The 22,594-nt window shown below is 38.6% G+C and overlaps 1 protein-coding gene across 3 annotated transcripts in view; it reads right to left on the reverse strand.

The window, feature by feature from the left end:
* Positions 1-22,594, reverse strand: part of PLD1 (phospholipase D1) — a 220,911-nt gene that overhangs the window by 63,886 nt on the left and 134,431 nt on the right. For 2 of the 3 annotated variants that reach the window (XM_081234557.1, XM_081234559.1), the window contains exons 13-19: positions 19,186-19,296; positions 16,871-17,071; positions 15,622-15,835; positions 14,905-15,018; positions 10,773-10,901; positions 9,936-10,054; positions 8,338-8,451 (exon numbers count right to left, since the gene is read on the reverse strand). In XM_081234557.1, coding sequence (XP_081090683.1) covers positions 8,338-8,451; positions 9,936-10,054; positions 10,773-10,901; positions 14,905-15,018; positions 15,622-15,835; positions 16,871-17,071; positions 19,186-19,296 — 1,002 coding nt within the window. The remainder of the gene's footprint in view (positions 1-8,337; positions 8,452-9,935; positions 10,055-10,772; positions 10,902-14,904; positions 15,019-15,621; positions 15,836-16,870; positions 17,072-19,185; positions 19,297-22,594) is intronic. The other variant, XM_081234558.1, reaches the window with a different exon arrangement.

The following is a 22,594-nucleotide window of genomic DNA, read 5'->3' on the forward strand; positions in this document are numbered from 1 at the left end:
ATAGTTCCCTCAAAGCATTTTATTTAATTTTATCAGATGAATCTGTATAATGAAATTGGAAAATTTAACTGTGAACAAGACTAGTCAAATATCTCAGAAGAAAAATTTAGGTAAATATAATGCACCCTTGGAAAATAGCTTGATTCACATAATCTTCAAGGAACTGCATTATTGTTCATCGGCAGAAATAACAAAGGTTGAACAAATAGAGGTTTCCATTCTTTGTCCACTCAAATTTATGTTGAATTTTGCGGCTAAGGAGCATAGCCCTAAAATGCAGGCAACCTTGAGGAGATTCTTTCGCCACCCATCCTGATCCGATTCTATATTACTCTGGAAACAATGTATAAAACTGCAGAGTATACTGGAATGGTAGGAACTCTTGAGATATGCACTATTGCTCTGCACTTACTAGCTCTTTCACCTTGAACAAGTCATTTTAACATCACTGAGGCTCAGTTTCCTCCTCTGAACACTTGAGACTGCTCTCTCTGTCTCTGTCTCTCTCTCATACACACATCTGCCCACCCACACACTCCCACAAAGAGCTGTTGTAAAGAAAAAAAAATGGCATAACAAACACAAAGCACTATGTTATGCAGCACATAGTAGATATCTGATATATGGTTGATCTACCTCTCTAAAAAGCTATGAGCAAAGTTTATATACCACCTTGGTGGTAATGTCCTAGTCTTGCCCTCAAATCCCAAAACCTTATACTTTCTTTCCTTTCACACTCTCAAAATTTGCTGCTTCAAAGGCTTAATAAACTCATTTGCATAATACATAAATCAGGAGTGTCAAGCAAGTTTCAACTCGAAGGTCAAGACTAACTGATTCCAAGTCTTCCTGAAGAGCTATGTTGAAGAATGGATTCTTGGAACTAGACACACTGGGGAAGAAATCTAAGGTTGAAGGCCAATGGCAGCCATGAAGGGAAAGCATGAAGGTCACATATCTGCCGTCTTTCTTGTGAAGGATAATGGTAAAAGTTTTCCTTTCTAAAGGCAGTTGAATGTTTATAATAAGTACACTTGTAAGCCAAAAGAAGACCATTTTGGCATCAGCCTGTGGGAAAGCATAAGCAAAGTAGAGGGGAGCCCCCCTGATGCCTATAAAACCATAGAAGGTGGGGGGTTGCCTACATCCTAAGGGGGTTCAGCATGACCTGTCTTATTGTCTGGATCCAAATCTACATCATTTTCTCAAAATGAAAACTCATTTAACTTTAAAAAGTCATCATTTTTGGTTAAACTTGAACATACCTTTCAAGTAATACAGAAAAAAATTACTTGGAATTATTATTCATTTACTATGATTCTGATTAGTTAAAATCTATTTATCACCACAAGATAAATTGAAAATATGAATTTCTCTTTTACCCCTGAACCAGGGACCAACTCCACTGCTTTAAATGCTTGATGTTCTAGGAAATTTGTAAACAAATCTAGTAAGTCAAAGACATTTTGATTGACTTACTTTTGTTTCAAATTTAAGATTTACTCACTTCTTTTTCTTAACTGACCTAACTTGTCTTGCATTTGTTTCAAACCAATGTAACTGAGACAAGCCTCAAACCCCTCCTTACACACACAGAAATGTGGCTTATCTTACTGCCCCAAGTAGACTGGGAATCAAATCTAACCCATGCTTTTCAAACCTCAAGTTTGAATACACAATTTTAAAGTATATTTATGCTCTTTATAAAGGGCATATTTCTGATTTTATGTTTTCGCCTCAAGATTGTAACTAAAACCAGTCATTTTCCTTTGTACTGTGTCCTATTTTCTGACTTCTTAAAAGATAACCTTCTCTTTATCCACAAGCTCTAATCCCCTTACATACAGTGGGCCCAAGCTGAATATGTGGTTTAAAATACAGAAATCTCTTCTTGAAGGAAAACTTTCAAAACTTTCTTAGTATTTGTCCCAAGTTCCTGTTCTCTTACTGCAATGCTTTTATTCCCTATAAATTCAGTACATATCTTAATTCCTTTTTGTTTCTCTGAGCTCCCAAGTCAATCATGGAACAAAAGCACTATTTTTTTTTTTTTGTCTCTCATGTAGAAGTTGGCCTCCATGTTGCAGCTCACAAGTGGCATGGGTTGGGGAGAGAAAAGAAGTGCTCAAATTATTGGGCCTCATTCTTCCAGTCTGTATTGAGAAGCACTGCTGGCAAGGAGCAGCAGAAATGGACTTTGTTCAAGAATCTGCCTCAGATTACCAAGCTCTTCCTTCTATTTTTTTTTTGGCTGTGCCACATGGCTTGTGGGATCTTAGTTCCCCTGACCAGGGATCGAACACAGGCCCCCTGCTGTGGAAGTGCAGACTCTTAACCACTGGACCACCAGGGAATTCCAAGCTCTTCCTTCTAAGAACCATTTTTCTACAGTTGAGCGTCATCCATTCACATCACAGTGTGTCATTGTTCGAATAGGATGATCCTTTGGCCTGAGTAATAGTGAAAAGTTAAACTTGAGGCTGAAGGAAAGGAAGAGAATATGCTTTTTGAAGAATAAGACTTAAGGGGAGAGAAGTCCTAGCAAAAAATGCAGACTTGAGGGCTCTTTGGAGCCAGAAAGCAAAAGGAGAGTTGGGGCTGGATTGGGCTGGATTTGGGTCTGCAGCAACAGAGGATAATATCAAAAGGCAAGCATGACATGCAGCTTTGCCTTGCTGGGGCCCTTGGTGGTTACAACCATCCTGGGACTTACTGGAAACAGTCTCTCTGCTGAGCAGTTATGACCTCAGCCTCTGGAAGCAGACTGCTTAGAATCCAGTCTCATCCTGTCCAATACTCACTGTGTAATAACCTCTCAAAGTCTTAGTTTCCTCATCTGTAAAATATGGGGTCAAAGAGGACCATAATTTATAGACTGGTGAATATTAAATGAGATACTCCATAAAAAACTTACTGCAAAAAAAAAAAAAAAACTTAGTGCAATGCTGGGTACTGAGTGAACACTCCCTGTTCACGTGGCTTCAGCCAGTCAAGACCCACAGCAAGATGCACAGAAGTCTTACTGTATGAAGACCTGGTCTGTAAACAGAAAGCAGCTTCTATGTTAAGGAACTTCCTTAGAAATAAATCAAGTGGCTTTCTTTCACCCTTCCCTACCTATTTTGTTCTGTCACTATACAAAACACTTTGCTGTCTTTTGAAATCTACATTGATTCCTACATTGACATCCTTTGGAGTGTCTTTTGGGCATTTTCCCCAAGTGTAGGAACAAATTTTTCCAATAGTATAATTTGAATGTCATTTACATTTGCCTTTATATATTTTCTTTTCTTTTAATAGACAAAGAGATTGAAGACATGACTCCAGTGGAATTATTTCCTTCAGTTTGGTAGGACTTCTTGGCAATGACTGTCTAAGAAATGACTTTTCTACTATAAGCTGCCCAATTTAATAAAAAGGATTGTTCCACGTATCGATTCCATGTTAACGCTAATTTGGCATCAAGCACTTTCTTTTACCTTAATAGAAATGTCAGATGTCCTCTGTCTTGGTCATTTATCATAAGTGGCAACGATAGCATTCAGGAAAAGAGTTTGTTCTTTTTAGGGAGAAAACTAGTTCTTTTATAAACTCTGTGCCTAAGCAGTTTCAGAATCATCTTTCTTCCAACCCCCTCCCCACGCCTGTCTCCTGCTATGCCTTCTCTGAGTGTTCTTGGCAGGCTTCTGAGAATACCCAGCACTGAGGGGAAACACCCAAGATTATTTTAAAGTGTCAGTGGAAGTTGCTGAAGTCAGCTCTCAGGTCTGGATGACATTTATAGAGGCAGAAATTCATGTTGGTGAGGGCAGGTCTCCATTCTGGCTGCTGTAGCTCTAGTCTCCTTGGCCGGCCCTGTCGGCCATAGCTTCTGCAACAGCTGTGCACGTAGCTGGTGTGGAATCACCAGTAGTACATGCCTAAGGGTGATCGGGCCCAGTGCTTTTGTATTAAAAAATTAAATAACTGGGTTCCCTTCTGCAGATGAAAGAACAACATGAATTTTTTTTCTTTAAATCTTTTTTTTTTTGGCTGCATTGGGTCTTCGTTGCTGCCCGCAGGCTTTCTCTAGTTGCCACGAGCGGGGGCTACTCTTTGTTGCGGTGCACAGGCTTCTCATTGCGGTGGCTTCTCTTGTTGTGGAGCACAGGCCCTAGGCGCACGGGTTTCAGTAGTTGTGGCTCATAGGCTCGGTAGTTGTGGCTCGCGGGCTCTAGAGCGCAGGCTCAGTAGTTGTGGCACACGGGCTTCGTTGTTTCACGGCATGTGGGGTCTTCCCCGATCGGGGCTCGAACCTGTGTCCCCTGCATTGGCAGGCAGATTCTTAACCACTGCGCCACCAGGGAAGCCCAAGAACAACATGAATTTTATCTATTATTTACTTTATTGTGTCCAATGCTCTTTCTCTCTCCATTTCAATATATATGGTATAAATAGTATAAAGATTTTTGTATCCAGAACTAGCCTGTGACACATCCAGAGAAATGTCAGCTTCTTTGTTGCAAACTTTTGAAAACACTAGGGAATGCCTGAAGGTTGTAGCTAATATTGATAGAATTCAAACTAGTATACTCTTCTAGGTGATTTGCATGGATTAATTTATTTAACTATCACCACAATCCTATGAGACAGGTACTACTGTGTTTCCTGTTTTAAAGATGAAGGAAACACATTCAGAGAGGTGAAATAATTTTCCCAAGGTTATGCAGCTCGTATGTAGTGAGACAGGAATTTGAATATAGTCTGTCCCTTTCCCTGGCTACATGACATCGCTCCTTTCCAGTTAATTAAACTTGTGATCTCTAAGTTATGTTATGAACAATAAACTATGTTAAAAACTATGTTAAAATCAATGTTAAAAAGAAAAAGAAGACTTTTATTAAGTTTTATTAAATTTCTCAACCAAGAGTATTTAACAGTCATTTGGCTATTGCCACACTGTAACTGAGAGAGTGAAAGACTTGAAAATACGACAATAAACTTTTTAAAACTTAAGTAGCCTCCTACACAGCCAGGTCCCTATCTCCCTTATGCCTTCTGGATTCTCTGGAAAACCAGGGATTGGACTAGATTATTGCTTTTACCCGCTAAGCACTATACATTCATAACTTGACAACAACAATGCCTAGAACAAGGTGAATGTTTAGAGCCAGTAAGTAATGTGAAGTGAAACAATACTGTGGTCAGAATTTTACAGAAAAGGAGAAATGGAGCAGAGTAATTTCTTTTCTTTCCTTCAGTGTCTGGTCGTCTCAGATTCTCCTGTCTTCAAAAAGATGCACTGCCTGGTGGTGCCCACTGTTTTCACAATTGGAGTTATTTTGGCAGTTCTGCAAAACATCTACTGGCAACCAGTAGATGTTTTGTGAGGTCTAAAACTTTTTAAACTATGGGGGAGTCTTCTTTAAGAAAAAGAATACTAATTTATAAACACAAAATTAGTGTATTCCAGAATTACTATAGCAGTCTCTCTTTTTTTTTTTTTTTCGGTACGCGGGCCTCTCACTGTTGTGGCTTCTCCCATTGCGGAGCACAGGCTCCGGATGCGCAGGCTCCGGACGCGCAGGCTCACAGGCCCAGCCGCTCTGCGGCATGTGGGATCTTCCCGGACCGGGGCACGAACCTGTGTCCCCTACATCGGCAGGCGGACTCTCAACCACTGCGCCACCAGGGAAGCCCTATGGCAGTCTCTTTACCTGTCTCCTTGTGTTCATTCTCTTTCTAGTCTTATAAGTTTTTCACATGTATAAACTTTAGGTCCCAAAGTGTGTTTGTTTGGAAAAATGGAAATAGGTGACAAATTGAGAGATCCTACATCAATTAAGCTTGGGAAATGCTCATAGAATATTCAGTCTTAGTAATTTCATTATGCACATCGACATAACGAAGGCACTAAGAAGTCCTATATTTTAAAAATCTGCAAAAACTTATCTGTCCATGGAAACCTTTTTTTGTGGAATAGCTATTAGCATTTCACAGGCAAAACCCAATTAGAGAAACTCTGATCTAGATTAATCTTCATAAAACATTCATGTATCATGCTTCCTCTCAGATGACAAAAAAACATTCCAAAGTTCACTAATGCCTCCAGGATCAGGTCAAAATGAACCAGGCCAGCACTTCAGGGCATCCCCAATCTGGCCTTATGCTGTCTGAACCTCATCTACTACCTCTTCAAGAGCAAATGGTTTGTTGCAGTTGGTTCTACCATCTTCTGAGCAGCAGACTTATTCCTTAAAGGGGGTACCCAGTTCTGTGCCTCTCATTTGCCAACCTCTCATGGCATGCTGGTCCATACTCTCAAGACTGGCATTTGGTCCTAGACCACACCTTGCGTTGTTAACTGAATTCTTTAACATCACAGCTTCCTCTCCCCCATCTAACTCCTTTTCCAGAGGCAGAGAACTCCTTTTGTCTGTCTCCTCAGTATCCAGGTGTGCACTGATGATTTGACTGTGCAAACAGATGGCACTTAGTAGACATAAATTGACTGAATAAATGAATTAATGTGTCTTGGTAAACTTCCTTTCAAATCAATTGGCTTCGTAGAGTGCAGGCAGCCTGGGCATGTCAGGGATAAACATGTGAGCATGTTAAGAAGTCACTGATCTAGCACCATTTCTACCATCCACTGATAGGGAGAAGGTGAACCAAGGGAGGCGTTTTGCAGGGCGGATATGCAGAGCATCTATCTGCCTCATCAGGGTGGCAGGAAGAGATTACATAAAGCAGGGCTTTACCAAAAAACATTAGAAGATGTATGTATATGCAACACTGGGATAAACCATCTTTTGCTAATCATAAAAATACACAATTCTCAGAAATAACTTTTCAACAGATGCTTAATTAGCATCGGCTAACTTGGATAAGTTGATCACTGAGTCAATTTTAATGCCATCTCAAATATTAAATTAAATTCTCTTATTTTCTTAATATCAAGGCTCCTATTTTATCTTACAGCACAGGTTATTTTTCTCTCTAAGTAGAATAAAATTAAACAGGCTCATAAAATATTCATTAACTTACATACGAATGCATTATCTATCTGTGCCTCTAAGTTTAAATTAGTTATCTCCTTTAGCCTGGGATGACGAAGCATTTGCTGTAGGTAATTCTCTTAAGTGATTTATCTTTTTGATTGTTCTATTATTTGATCTACGGTCTGAAATGTCTTTTTATTTCTTAGATACACACACCTCTCCTTGCACGTAGTACAAAGTAACTGATTTGGCGTTTCATTTATAAAATCATATTCACCAGAATCCATATCCAAGTTAAATAAATCCATAACAGTGATGTCAGCAGCAGACTACTGGATCTTCACTTAAAAAGTACTTTAAAAAATTGATATATGTCTATACTGTGAAAGGATGAGCACAATAAGTTTAGTTAACATCCATCACTTCACATACTTACAAATTCTTTTTCTTGTGATGAGAACTTTTAAGATCTACTCCCTTAGCAACATTCAAATATACAACACAGTACTGTTAACTACAGTCACGATGCTCTACATTACATCCCAGGACTTATTAAGAGTAAAACGGGAAGCTGTACCTTTTGACCCGTGTCACCCATTTCTGCACCCCTTCCATCCCACCCTTTGCCTCTGGCAAACACCAATCTGTTCTGTACTTAAACAATACATTTGACGCCGATAGTGATGACTTTGAACAAAAGGCAATGCAATCCTAGTTCTGTCCCTGCATGATCTCAAGACACTTGAGCTGGAGTTGGTACAGGGAGCAGATTGGGTAACAATGGACTAGACTAGGATTTCAAGCTCCACCTCTGTTGATAACCAGCTCGATGACCCTGGGCAAGTCTCAAAGTTTCACTGGGTCTTAATTTTCTTATTTGTAATTTGAGAATGTTGTACTGGATGTGGTCAAATTTTGTTACTTTAATAAGCAAATTTCTCATTCTTTTAAAAGTGTCTCTAAAAGGCATTTGGTTAATTAGGAACTAAAATTAGATTGAACTATAACTAGCTTCCTAGATGCTAAGTTTCAGCCGTATTCCTGGTGCTTCACTGGTATCAGCTCCAGGTTTACTGGGTATCATATTGCTAGAGTCACTTCAGAAGGAATTACAGGACAAGCCTCTCCTTGAGTGGCCTTTTCTAAAGATATGCACTTATTATATTTATACAAGAGTTTTAACAAGAGGATAAATTGAGTACATTTAAAATAGAAAATATAATACTAAGTTTTAAAAGGCCTATTTAGATTTGCTTTGCAGTTGTCCTTATTGCAAAACTTGAAGCCAATAGGCATTTAGTCCAGTAAGAGTGATTGTACCCAGTGGTACTTCATGAAAAAGAAAAGCCAGACTTACCTGTACATTAGCATGGACAGACCCAGGCACTTGGTGTTTCAACTCATGGGCTGTTGTTTGAGATTTTGGAAGCAGAAAAGGATAAGAAAGGGACCGATATTTTGGTTTCATAATCTAAAATAAAGAAAAATCAGGTAAAAAAGATTCAAATGAAAAAACAGTTCCAGTCTTCCTTACTTTGTGATTATAAAAAAAAATTCAGGTTCATTTGAAAAAGAAAAAGGGAAAGAAATATTAACAACGGGGTTTCTAGGTGAAGAGGCAATAGATTATTTATTTTTGTTTTCTGTCTATTTCCCAGGGACAGAAAACTCCCTTTTTCCTTCTTTTACCTTTTGGAGTGAGCATTATTGCTTTGTATTTTTAAAGAAAACTTAAATACAACCTGGAGTTATAGAAGTATACAATTGCAAAAATGGGATTATTTTATAAACTGACTTTTTACTACGTTGTAGATATCTTGTAACAGCAGTAAAGCACTATATATCATTTAAAAAGAATTTCATAGTAAAATGGCATGGAACAATCATAATTTGTTTAACGATTTCTATTAATAAGGATGTCAGCTGTTTCTCATTTTATATGAATTATTAGATGCAATGTCAAGATAAATGACTTATTGAGTAGCTTCTTTAGCTTAAATACCTGAAATAGATTTTCTGAGTCAAAGGTTACATACCTTTAAAAAGTTTTCTGCAATTGTACCAATTTAACCTCCCAGGAGCAAGGTATAAGACCATCATAGATCCCAAACCCAATTGTAGGTATCTGCAGCGTTTTTATCTTTGTCAGTGCAATAAGTTAAAAATATTATCCTTTTATTTATTTATTCATTTGCCTCTAAATTCTTGTTAAAAATATTTCCACTATTTCTAAGAGCTCCCACTAACTGTTTATAATGTTATTTAAATGAAAATAAGGGGACACTTTAAGTTGTTAATAAAACTAAATCTTTTTCCAAATTATAGGGAGAAAATGCCTATAAAACCATTTTATTTATTTTATTTATTAAGATTCTATAAATAAAATGGAATCTTAATAACACCTAGACGATAGGTACTTAACTTAGGAATGTTAGGTCAAATTCTTACAAGTAATGAAGGCATCATACTAAAGAAGACACAGACTGGAGAAAAGAAAAATGGCTCCATTTTCTCATACTGCTCACTTTGCTCAGAACCGCCTCTCAGAAGCCTGTACCAATATGGGCCCAGGGCAGTGCCAGGATTGGAAGGCCTTGCAAGCTCCAGCTCTCTCACCTGAACGAGGCTCCCATCCCCCTACAGTAGCCTGACAGCCCTCCACGTGACTATCAGCCCCGGCCAGATGCTTAAACGACACTGAGTTTCCCAAGTGTTCAAAGGGTTAAACCATAGGCTGAGACAGTAGCATCACCCCTCCGCCCTCTGAACTGTCTGTGGTGTGAAAGTTCAGGAACAGTTTCTTTTTCTTTTGCTCAGAGACCCAGGCACTCTGACAACCGGGCACCCAAGAGTGGATGGGTAGCACAGCTGCGGCTACCGCAGCCCCTTCTCGCCTCCTTTTCCTGGCCTGTCTCTCTTCATGTGGACTGAATCATGATAAGACCACCTATGTACCTTCGTGAAGTTCCAGCGCTGGATGAAGTGACGGGCCACGTCGCGAGCCGCCTTCCCGTGGACTGCAGAGGAGATGTCGTGCCATGGCATCCGGGGGGTGGAGTGCCTGTCAATGAAATCTGCCCGGGTGCACCAGGCAAGGTCCCCACTAACTTCTGTGCCCAGAGGCACACAAGCCATCTGACCCCAGCTCTGACCCTGACTACGATACATATAAGAAAATGTGGTAATGCCCACCGTGTGTATATTACTTGGCTTGGATAGAACAATACCTTCATAGCCAAGAGAAACATAGATCTCACACTGAGGAGCACAGTCTCCCATGCGCCTCTCCCAAATATGTTTCCACTTCACTTATTAGATAATCACTAGGCAAGGCAGATGTGAGTTGGTACAAATTATTTAAAGCTGTGTACTTGACATTACATTTTTCTCTTTTATCCTGTTGAAATAATGTTAAGCTACATTCCTATTTCCAGTTAGATATACAAGCACAGTGATAATCTGAAATGTGTTGTTTTAATGCTGGAAGATGAAGATGATACGCAGAAAAAAGGAGATGATCAAAGGAAGGGAACCATCTCCTGGAGAATTACAGATTATTACTCCCCTAAAATATGCCTATATGGAAGCTGGAGATTTCCAACAAGTAAGCTCTATTCCATTTTCTTTTCTTACTATAAGGAAAAGCCCTTAAGTACATGACTGAATCATAGCTTCCAGTGTTTTACCAAATATTCAAAACAAAACATATTAGATCATGCACATGCATACTTGTTGAGATGCTGACAGGGAAAAGACAAAATATAAGCAGCCGCCCACTACCATGGTACTTACCAGCAAAAGGTTTATCAAGTTGAACCCAATCTTTGAAGACAAAATTGCAGTAGTCCTTTCCATGCCAGAATCTGGTTTCCCCATGTAGCTCTCCCACACCTGTCTGTAAACTTCGGATGGAGCCCATGCCTGTAAATGCAGCAAGACCCACTCAGAGACTGGTTCAGGCGGACCCCAGAGAGGGAGGCTCATCTCTTATTTATTAAACACCTAAAGGCTTCTTAACTTTTCTTCTTAAGCCTCATAACTAGGACAGCATGTGTTCATGAGGCTGTGGACTGACAAGGTTTTAAAACCCTCATGAATTTACTATTAGTGGGTAGTTGGGGCTATAATCAGGTTCATCATTTGGCAGTGAAATTTAATATTCTTATTCTCACCATCTACCAGATCACTGGAGGAATGGATCACAGGGTTAACTGTGAATAAAGAACTTGCTAGGAGAGCCTATGAGAGAGCAGTAAAGTCAGGTCAGGTGGAGGAACATGAGATGCAGAGGCCATAAAGAAGTCATGTCCTTCTTTTTCCTCAACCAATATGGTGCACGTCTAATGTATAATTCTTGTCTTTTGCATCTCAAAATGCAAGAACCTCAAATTTGCAGACAGCCTATGTTCCAGCCCTGGAACTGACTAGCTAAATGACACTGAGCTTCATCTTTTTGGGTCAGAAATCCTTTATGTGTGAAGGGAAACATTGGGTCCAGATGACAGCTAAGATCTTTTGGGCTTTAACATTCTATTTTTCTAAAATTATAAATGACATCCATAAACAGTGTAACAATGGACAGAAGCTCATGACCACACAGGCGCAAAAGCAGTAATCCACTGCAATATTTCACAAAGAACTTTGTCGGGAACGTTTTACTTAAGGGTAAATATGTTGACTTAAATAGTTTGTATGTTTATGGAATATGCTGATCACAAAGACAACTAAGCAGGAAAACTAGCAGAACGACAAATCACAAAATGCAGCGCTTGGCACAAAAGAGACACTTAACAGATAGACATTGGATGCAAAAATGTTTGTTGAATGAATAAATGGTACCACGTGCAGGAGCCAGTGAGAGTACTGGACTGGTCTCCCTACCAACACGCTGCCCCAGAGCTGTCCTTCTAAAAATGGAGACTCCTTGCTTAAAAGCCTTCTAGGATGACCTACTGCCTAGAGGGGGTCAAATCCTAAGGGTTTAGGATGCACAGAGAGCTCTTCTCAAACTGCTGACAATCTCTCTTTCTGGTCCTTGTTTTCCTCACACAGCGCAGACCCCAGGCACACCATACTTCTCACTGATTTTGACATGCCTGGTTCATCATGCAGCTGGCACATTATTCCTTCTGCCCAGAATGTTCTTCCCTCCCTCTTGGTCTGAACTCCTCATCCTCCTTCAAGAGCCACATTAGCTGTCATCTGTCCTAGAGACACCTCCCAGATCCCAGCAGGGAGAGGCAGTCCCTAGCACTGCTGTAGAACCATTAACAGTTGCACACCTCAGGGCCTCTGACTCTGTGACCCAATTGTGTAAGGATGCTCCCTCCCTGCTCCCCACTCACTCATCTATAAACTTTGGGGTGGGGAGTATGTCCCCTCAGTGCCTGGTATAGCTACTGGCATTCAGTAGGCAATCAATAAGTATTTGCAGAGCAAAAGTTTTTAAACAATCACCACACATACTGCTAGTATTCTATCTCAGACTGAATAATTAACCTCCAAAGGGTATTGGAATTTTCTGTAAAAGGAAAATGTCTTAAAATGCTAACAATGAACAAAACTTAATAATGTTAAAAATAGAATTCTGTTGATTTCTCCCAGTGATTTATTTTTCTGCTCTCTAAGACTGAAAGGCCAAAGTACTGGTAGGTCTATTTGCTCACCTGTAGGCTCTTTATAGTAAGCATGTCACTTTGTTTATTTAAAAAATAGGAAAAGAAAAAAAGGGGACGAAGAACGAGATAGTGGGTCAATTCCGAAGTAAAATTTTAAAAAATATATATATATATTATATATAAAATTTGTTTTCATCAATTGAGAAACTCCAGGCTAAATTTCTTTATATGTATACACATATACTTGTTTAAAAATCTCACCTAATAATCAGTTTTGATAAGAAAAACAAAGCAAATTCTTAGTCTAGATAATGATCTTGGTGCTAATTGAATTCAACCTGCTCACAGTTCAAATTTGGTTTTGGTCAGCATTCTCTGACCCTCTCCCCATGTAAAATAGTAGCTCCTCCCCTCTGCCCTTCCCCCCTTCCCCTGCTGTACTGTTTTCCATGATAATTCTTACCACCTGACACGTTGTGTTTGATGATCTATTTGTATATACAATTCCCATACTTCCTCTCCTACTAGTTAATAGAATTTTGTCTGTGTTGTTCATTCCATCCCTAGTATCTAGAACAGTGATTGACATAGGAGCTCAGTAAGTACTTATTTAAAGAACAAATGAGTCATATACATTATTTTTGTATCCCCACTTACAGTGTTTAATGATTGTGCAATTCCATCAAGGGAATGAACTGTTCATTATGTTCTCAACCATCCTCCATCCTCTACTCTTGGATTTTAGGTTGTTTACTTTCTCTCTTCTCTCTCTCTCAATAAAAAACACTGCACTGGACGTGTATCCAGTTTGTTAGGGAGAGGATTTCCATCAACACCTGAAAACCACCCACATTGCTGTCCCTAGTTCACCACTATGGGGATCACCCCTCTCAGCTTGCCATCAGCCTGAATTACTTAACATATTCTGCACCCAGCTTGCATCTTCTTTTCCACTTGCCCCCAATCCTGTTGTCAGCAACACTAGCATTCAGTCCCCTTGACTTCATGTTTCACAACTTCATTCCTCCATCTCATCGTCAGTCCTAACGCAGCAAAGCCACACTCTGGAATTACAAAGCAATACCTGGACCTGTTTGCAACCTTTTATCTTTAATGTCTGCCCCAGCATGCACCCCTGACCTGGCTCTCTGGACTTCCCAGTGCCCTGTCTCAGGGCTATGACGCTCTACGGAGAGCAGGAATTACTGTGAGCTATCGCTGAATCCACATAGGCATCAAGGACTAGCTGTATGCTAAATAAAGAAAATGTCTCCCCATATATGCTCTTCTCCATATTTTAACATATATCAATGTTGTTTATGTATTTTATATCAATGTGATTTAAGACAAATTTACTTAACAGTTACATTGGAGCTTTAGTTCACTATATACGGTTAATCAGTTTAAAAGTTGCAGGGTCTTGGGCTTCCCTGGTGGCGCAGTGGTTGAGAGTCCGCCTGCCGATGCAGGGGACACGGGTTCGTGCCCCGGTTCGGGAGGATCCCACATGCCGCGGAGTGGCTGGGCCCATGAGCCATGGCCGCTGAGCCTGCAGGTCTGGAGCCTGTGCTCCGCAACGGGAGAGGCCACAACAGTGAGAGGCCTGCGTACCGCAAAAAAAAAAAAAAAAAAAAAAAAAAAAGTTGCAGGGTCTCCAGACTACAGAATGCTGGAACCACTGTTCAAGGTCCAGCTTAATGTTCAGGGTCATTAGCTCCTGACAGCCACAAGTGACTCTCAGCCAGCCATGCTAGCTGGGCTCTATCTCAGCCATCTCCTAAATAGTACATAGAACTGTGGCTGTTAAGAATTTAGCCAAAAGGTCCTGATGCAGTCATCTGCATATCTGCTAAATCATAAGTCTGAAGCATGACTTCTGGGAGACTGATAAACTAGAACTTCTCTGGGAACATCACTTATCATCTCTAACCCTGCGTTGGTTCATCTGTAAAAAGGAGATAACACTGTTATTACCAAGCCCCACAAGTGCTCAGGGCAGTGCGCGGCAGAGTCCGCACACAATAAATGCTAGCTTACAATTTTACTGTGGTTGCTATTTATTATGATGATCACTTGTCACTAAATCTGATCCATTGCCAAATTCCTCTTCATTCCCCCATATTTTAGGCCCTGATTAATTTATTCGAGAACCTAGTTCTTACAGAAACTTATCAGATTATCAATTGTAAAAATATACGTGGGGTGAAAACTGTGAGAATGGAAAGCCAATCCAGAGACACAGTCACTCTGCTCATGCAGCAACAGCTGAAGCCTACAGAGATTGTGGGGCTTCACACATCACTTACCAACGTTAGGTCTAGTGAGCCCCTGCTCAGACTCACTGGAAGAGCGAAAGAGTTTCAAGTGGGGCTTTAAACCATGGATTAAATTCTGACGACTCCTACAGTGATTACAATCACCTGGAGAAAGTTGAGAGTTCTTTCTTTACAAAGAGATATAAATATATAAATATATATAAATATATCAAGTTTTCTAAACTCAGAAGCAGCTTCAATCATTTTAAAAACAAGGTGAGGCTATAAAATCAGTCACAAATTCTGTGCAACAGAAAACTGTAGAGCTTTAAGACAAATCTTAAAGAATGGTAAATTTATAAGATGTAGAAAATCTGATGTTTGAGGATAAAAGCTGGATGTATTTCTGGATAGAAAGAGACATGAAATCTCTTATATAAAAAGTTTATAAAGTACACCTAATACTTTTCTTTTTCCTTTATAACTTGGCATTATTTTAGAAATGCTTAGTCATTCTGCAACCATTAGAAGCATGAATTGTGGTTGTTATGACTAGTGATGTGAATAAAACAATAAATCTGTTCTAATAAAATGAGTCAAACAGAGCCATGAAATGGCATGAGACTGAATAGGATGATATAATGACTTCTCAGCATTGTTCACTTTACTCCATTATAGAAGGACAAGTTCTGCAAACAGGTATACAGTGTCTGGCTATGGAGGAACACAGCACAGTTGAGATAAATTCCAGTGCAGACGATGACTTACTGGAGGCGCTGTCAATGCTGCTGATGCTATCTGCGTTGCGTAGGTGGTGTCTGTGCAGCTGCCTGTAGAGGCTGAATTTGGAGAACCTTCTGGGCTTTCCTATTCCTTTCAGTTTTGAATCTGCATCATCAACAGTCTTCAGGACAGGCAGATTTTTGTTAGATTCGTTTTTATCTTTGAGGCTTAAGGATTCCATAGACTCTGTTGTTTCAGCCTGAGAAAATTATTTAAAAAACAAGAAAAAGAAAGAAAGGAAAAGAAACTGCGTAAGATAAGCTGAACTGTGGCCTTTTAATTCCAGTTTAAAGTTTACACATGATGGAGGCTCCCTAAGAGACGCACAATAATATGTGTGAGGTCAGCCACAGGGCAGTGGGCGATTCTTGTGAGCTGTTTAAATACTTCCAAAGGGATACCAGGAAGTCCATTATAGTTCCTCTTTCACTGGGTCAGAAATTTCATGCCAATTAACCTTTTGGTTTCAAATACAATTACATGAGTTAAACTCACTGTTGAGCTACTGAACTTCTTCCTCTGATAAATATTAAGTAAGCGATGTTTTTTCTGTCAATTATTTTCCCCGTTACCTTTTCACTAAATCTCTGTTTTCCCAGAGAAGTCACCAACATGTACAGCAGTAAAATAAGATGGAGCCCATCAAACTTTTTAATACGCATATTGATATTGTGGCAACCATTTGAGTTGAAATAAGTTACAAATATAGGCATATAGAGATTTTGGCAGCTCTTGATTTGAAAGATACTTTGAGAAGTTATTAACCTCCTGCTTTCAAACAGAATTCTCTAAATGACTCCAGACTGACCTATCATATTTTTGTATGTCTGTAAGAAGGAAGATTTCAAAAACTTTGGCAGCTAATTGTAATAAGGTTGCTTATTTAACTTAAAGTCCAATTTTGCTGCACATTTTTGTTTATGAACTTTTTTCCCAAATAGGAACTAAATCTTTAATTTAAATGGAAAGCAAAGGAACTGACTATGAGATAGCAAATGCTCTATCAAATCTGTTTTCTCTTCTTACAGAGAAGAAACTGAGATTAACAGATGCATAGTTACAGACTCACTAGGTGGTATTTGAAACCAGGTCTGTGTTGGACTCAATGTTCTTTACCTCTCCAGGGATATGCCACCTCTCATTCAATCCATCAGTCAACCAATCACACTATTAATACACACTTATACAAACCATGTCCCTTATATGCAGTTCCATAAAGGTGAAATTTACTAACTGTGAGGGAACCCAGAGAAGGTCCCCCGACGATGCGCTTCACGCTGCCCACGTCCGTGAGTCTGTGTTCATTGTCATCCCACCTTCCATAGGCCAGGTCAATCCCACCCACAAAGGCAACCGACTGGTCGATGATGATGAGTTTCTCGTGATGAGCCCACAGATATACACTGGATGACACATGATCTGGGTGCCTCATCACCTTGAGAAGAAAAAACCACACACGTAATATGCTTTCTAAAATGTCTTTCATATTATAATAAAATAGGTCTGTTTACTCCCCTGAACAACATTTCCTACAATTCAAATGCTAAAATGTGCTATCTATACATCAAAGAAAATCCCCAAACTTCTAATTTTATCCTCAGTATTTAGCAGAGTATTTATTTATTTTATCCTCAGTATTTACCCCTGGATACTTTTCAAAACTCCCCTGACCACCCTGGACCCCTCACATATGGGGGAAGCTGCCCTTTAGCTTGAAATTTGGCTGCATATTTCAATAAAAGTCAGTTCAATGGAATAGCAGATTCCCTTTTCCCCCAAAAGGGTTATGTTATATGTTATATAAAAAACACTAAAACTTTTTAGCCTACACCTATCTCTGACAAAATTTTTAATAAGTATATTGATATTTTGGCAGTCATTAAGTTGAACTAGTAATCATATTGATATAGGGATATAGATGTTTTGGCAGCTCTTGATTTTAAAGGTAATTTAAGAAGTTATTAACCTCCTGGTTTCAAACGGAATTCTCCCTAAATAATCCCAGACTGACCTATTTTTGTATGTCTTTAAGTAGAAACATTCCAAAAACTTTGGAGGCAACTTTATTTTTTAATAACATGTTTTTATTGTGGTAAAATACACATAACATAAAATTTACTGTATTAACCTTTTTAAGTGTACAGTTCAGTGGTATTAAGCATATTCATATAGTGCCAACCATCATCACTATCCAGCACCAGAACTTTTTATTTTGCAAAACTGGAACTCTATACCTATTAAACAAAAACTCTTTGTTCCCTTCTCCTCACAAAATCTAGCAACTACCATCTACTTTCTGTCTATGAATTTGACCACTCCAGGTATCTCATGTAAATGGAATCACACAATATCTGTCTTTATGAATGGCTTATTTTACTTAGAATAATGTCTTCAAGGTTCATCCATGTTTTAACACATGTCAGAATTTCCTTCCTTTTTTTTTTTTTTTTTTTTTTTTTTTTGCGGTATGCGGGCCTCCCACTGCTGTGGCCTCTCCATTGCGGACGCGCAGGCTCAGTGGCCACGGCCCACGGGACCAACCGCTCCGCGGCACGTGGGATCCTCGCGGACCGGGGCACGAACCCGTGTCCCCTGCATCGGCAGGCGGACTCTCAACCACTGCGCCACCAGGGAAGCCCCCTTCCTTTTTAAGACTGAAAAATGCTCCATTGTATGTATATACCAGTCCATTATTGAGAGTGTGATATTAAAGTGTCCAACTATTATTATAGAACTGTTTTATTTCACCCTTCAATTCTTTCAATGTTTGCTTTATATATTTTGATGGTCAGTATTAGGTATGTAAATGTTTATAATTATTACATTTTCTTGCTGCATTGAACCTTTTATTAATATATAATGTCCTTCTTTATCTATTGTAAACTTTTTTGATTTAAAGTCTATTTTGTCCAAAATTAGCATAGCCACTCCTGCTCTCTTTTGGTTATTATTTACATGGAATATCTTTTTTTAATCAGGTGAAATATATAATCATTATATACTTTAAGCCTGCTGAAGATTAATTCATTGTCTTGATGTAGCTCAGTGACTGGGCGACAATATTTACTGATAGGCTTCAGGTCTTTGGTAAAATATCAAAAGGCTTTTTTCAAATTGCTTATCATGTTTATTCACTTTACTAGTACTTTATACAAAGTGCTTTTAAGGAGAGCACTTTAAATCCTAAAGGAGTTCTCTTTGTTGCCATCAGTGTTCAAGGGATATCCCAGGGAGATCACATTTAAGAGGTTCCAGGATAACCTTAATGAGGAGTATAGAAACTTGACAGCGCTCTTAAAACATCTCTAGGAAGAATGTTCTTGGCTAAATTATCAGGGTAAGAGAAGCAGAAATGAGAACTCTGCTGACTCCATCAAGATCAGAAGTATAAGAAAGTATAATTATTTTATTTCTGAGAAGTTCACAATATTATTTATTCAAAATATACATTAGGGAATTCTAAAGATTACCACTGCTCAAAGTAAAATGTATCTGAAAAACTACAGAATAATAAAGAAGAAACATTGTTAAGCAAGATGACCTGAATACCTTTATGTTGGGGTGTAGATGCACCAAAGTCCTCTTGCTGTATTCACTGTTGATTCCAAGAGCAAGTTCCACCTCTTTGTAGAGCATAATGAAGATCCGCACACCCTGTTGCTGTCACAAGAGAAAACACAGGGAGGAATAAGAATTTCTGGAGGTAGGTTATGCTTTTCTTTTTCTTCTTCGTTTCTGGGGCATTGTACTTTCTAAAAATTTCTTCTATAAACAAGTATAGTAAAATATTTAATGAAAAATGCAATACAAGAAGGTGAAACATAAGTGTATATTAAGACACAAATATAAAAAGTAAAAATTTATCTCCCTTCCATTCTATGACTTGTCATACTGAGACAGTCAATATTTGACTAATTATATCCAGAAAGTTGAAATTGCAACTTAAATACTAAAAGTATCTGATAGTCTTACAACTTTGAACATCTCAGAACACTTGACATTGAGGAAAGTTTTAACCTGATTCATGTTACAGGATTAGGATCTTCTGCTTGTTTTTATTATACCACAAATAATTGAAATAACAGTGTTTTTAAAACTCTGATGCAATAAATTATGCTAAACATGCCTTAAATGTTTCTGGGGGTATTTTCATAGAATTCTTCTTTATTAAAAAATTATTTCAGTGGAAAAAACATTTCTCAGTCTTCAGAGGTGAATGTATTGGTTCATACTCTTAAGCCATAATTAAATCATTAATGTCTATTTCACCACTGAAATGACTTCTGAAGAAGTCATCTTCTCTAACATTCAAAAATCCCTGAGTTTTAGCAGCAGCACAGAAATTAACATTGATCCATCCTTAGACCTTGGACCTAAAAGAAAGTAGACAAGCCCGTTGTGAAGGTCAAATTAAATCAAAATTGCCTCCTAAACTTTAATATGCTATACAAATAATATTTATTCTTAATATTAACCATCAAAAAATATCCAACTGCTGGTAGTATAGAAAAGTACTAGTATTTTCTCTCCTAGTTCTGGGCGGTGACAAGGTTTTAGCTTATGATAAATTGCCTGACACCTGAATGTCCTCCCCCATCCCTGTCCGCTTACACAGTTCCACCACCAACATACAGTTCCTCCAGGAAGCCCTATCTTATTTACCCCCACTTCTTTTTTTTTTTTTTAATTAATTTATTTATTTTTAATTTAATTAATTTATTTATTTATGACTGTGTTGGGTCTTCGTTTCTGTGCAAGGGCTATCTCTAGCTGTGGCAAGCGGGGGCCACTCTTCATCGTGGTGCACGGGCCTCTCACTATTGCGGCCTCTCCCGTTGCGGAGCACAGGCTCCAGACGCGCAGGCTCAGTAATTGTGGCTCACAGGCCCAGTTGCTCCGCGGCATGTGGGATCCTCCCAGACCAGGGCTCGAACCCGTGTCCCCTGCATTGGCAGGCAGATTCTCAACCACTGCGCCACCAGGGAAGCCCTACCCCCACTTCTTATATCACTTTTTTACTTTTTAGGTTTGCATCCTCAGTGTTGCTGTGCAGTTTGCAACATTTTAATTTGCATTTACTGTACTCAGCAGCTCTGAAAGCATCCTGAAACATATTACATGCATATTGAGTATTGTAGCTACACCTAGGCATTTAATATCCTACAGATTTAAGGCAAGAAATTTTCCATAATCCTTTCTAGAGTATTTGAGATGCAGGCATATCTAATAAACTAGAGTGAATAATTTAGTTACAGTTTAAATATAATCCATGGTAATTAGGTATTGTTCATAATACATTTGAGTCACAAATTTAAGACTTACTGGTTGAACACATCTAATTTATAAGAACTGGATATTTTTGCAATGCTATAAAAATGTGAAATAACATAAAAGTTAATATTTTTAGGCTGCAAGATGTAAAATCTTGGAGTAAACCAAAAATATATACAGTTCCCCAATGTTGCTCTGCCAATAAAAAGCATATTTTGGCCCCTAAATCCTTATAATAACACATCACTTCAAAATACTAATGCTATCTTACTTGGTGTTAGTAATATCTGAAAAGTGTGCATATTTTTGAAGGGATACACTAGATTTACATTCTGGACTGCATTAAAGAAATCTGAGTACTAAGAGAAGACCCATTCTTGCTCTGGAAAAAAAACAGGATTAAAAATACATATGTTGGGGCTTCCCTGGTGGCCCAGTGGTTGAGAGTCCGCCTGCCGATGCAGGGGAAACAGGTTCGTGCCCCGGTCCGCGAGGATCCCACATGCCACGGAGTGGCTGGGCCCGTGAGTCATGGCCGCTGGGCCTGCGTGCCCGGAGCCTGTGCTCCGCAACGGGAGAGGCCACAACAGTGAGAGGCCCACGTACCGCAAAAAAAAACAAAAAAAAAAACAAACCATATGTCATTTTATTTCTCTGGTTAACAGCTGACTTTTGGAACTTGCTTGTTATTTATTATATTATGCAACTATTGTTGTAATCAAGTACATAAGTACAGACTTGAGTAAAGAAATAAGGAAGGGAAAGTGCAGGCAGGAAGTGAACAGATTAATTTCTAACGATCTGGCCAGTAAGCACTCTAAATGAAAACTAGAACATTATTTTATTTTTCTCCTCTACTATTCAGATTTACTTTGCTATTTGAATATTTTAGGATTCAGCACTGAATAGCAGTTTAAAAAATAGCCTCCCATTGAATGACATAATATAAAGTTTAAGACCCCTAATTTCAACCTAAATTATAGAACGTTACACCTGACATCTTTCATCACAGTTCATTTGTTTTAAATGGATGAAATTCTGCTCCTTAGGCTTACGAGATTATTACCCATGAAGTACAGTAATTGAAAATTAGGAACTGGCCTGAATCTTACAATTTTCCATTTATCTGCATAACTAATGGATTTTTTAAATAACAGAGATTTTAATGCTAATGGATTGTAGCATTATCCTCCATCTACTAATACCTGACATTTTCTTCTATACTGTGTCTTTTCACATTGAAATAAATAACTCAGTAGGAAATAGGATAGAGACTTTTAAGTCATTTTAGCTTAAATAGAAATGACTAATAAGGAAGTAATTAAATATAAAAAGTTCATTTTTACGTAGTCTGGTTTACAATTATTTACTTATGCCCATGTCCACAATAAACAGTTAATTAGTGACAAGATTCCTGTGATAATAAAGCAATAAATTCCTCTTCTTTTGGTCAAGGCATTACAACACTGCCATAAACTCTAAACTAAAAGGGCAAAGCAAAATACGTCCCTTGGGAATGAAGGCATTTGTTGGGCCATAATAGTGCAGACTTATACAAAATATGGGAAGTATTTGTGCAAAATGAAAGCCCAATTAGAAAAAAAAGGGACTGATGTTAATTCTGTAATTTCAAAAATACACTTTGAAGTATCCAGTGTTTTACCAATGCCTTTTAGTGACCCCAGGG

This window comes from Mesoplodon bidens (genome assembly GCF_964165515.1).
Source record: "Mesoplodon bidens genome assembly, chromosome: 5".
Classification (NCBI taxonomy): Eukaryota; Metazoa; Chordata; class Mammalia; order Artiodactyla; family Ziphiidae; genus Mesoplodon; species Mesoplodon bidens.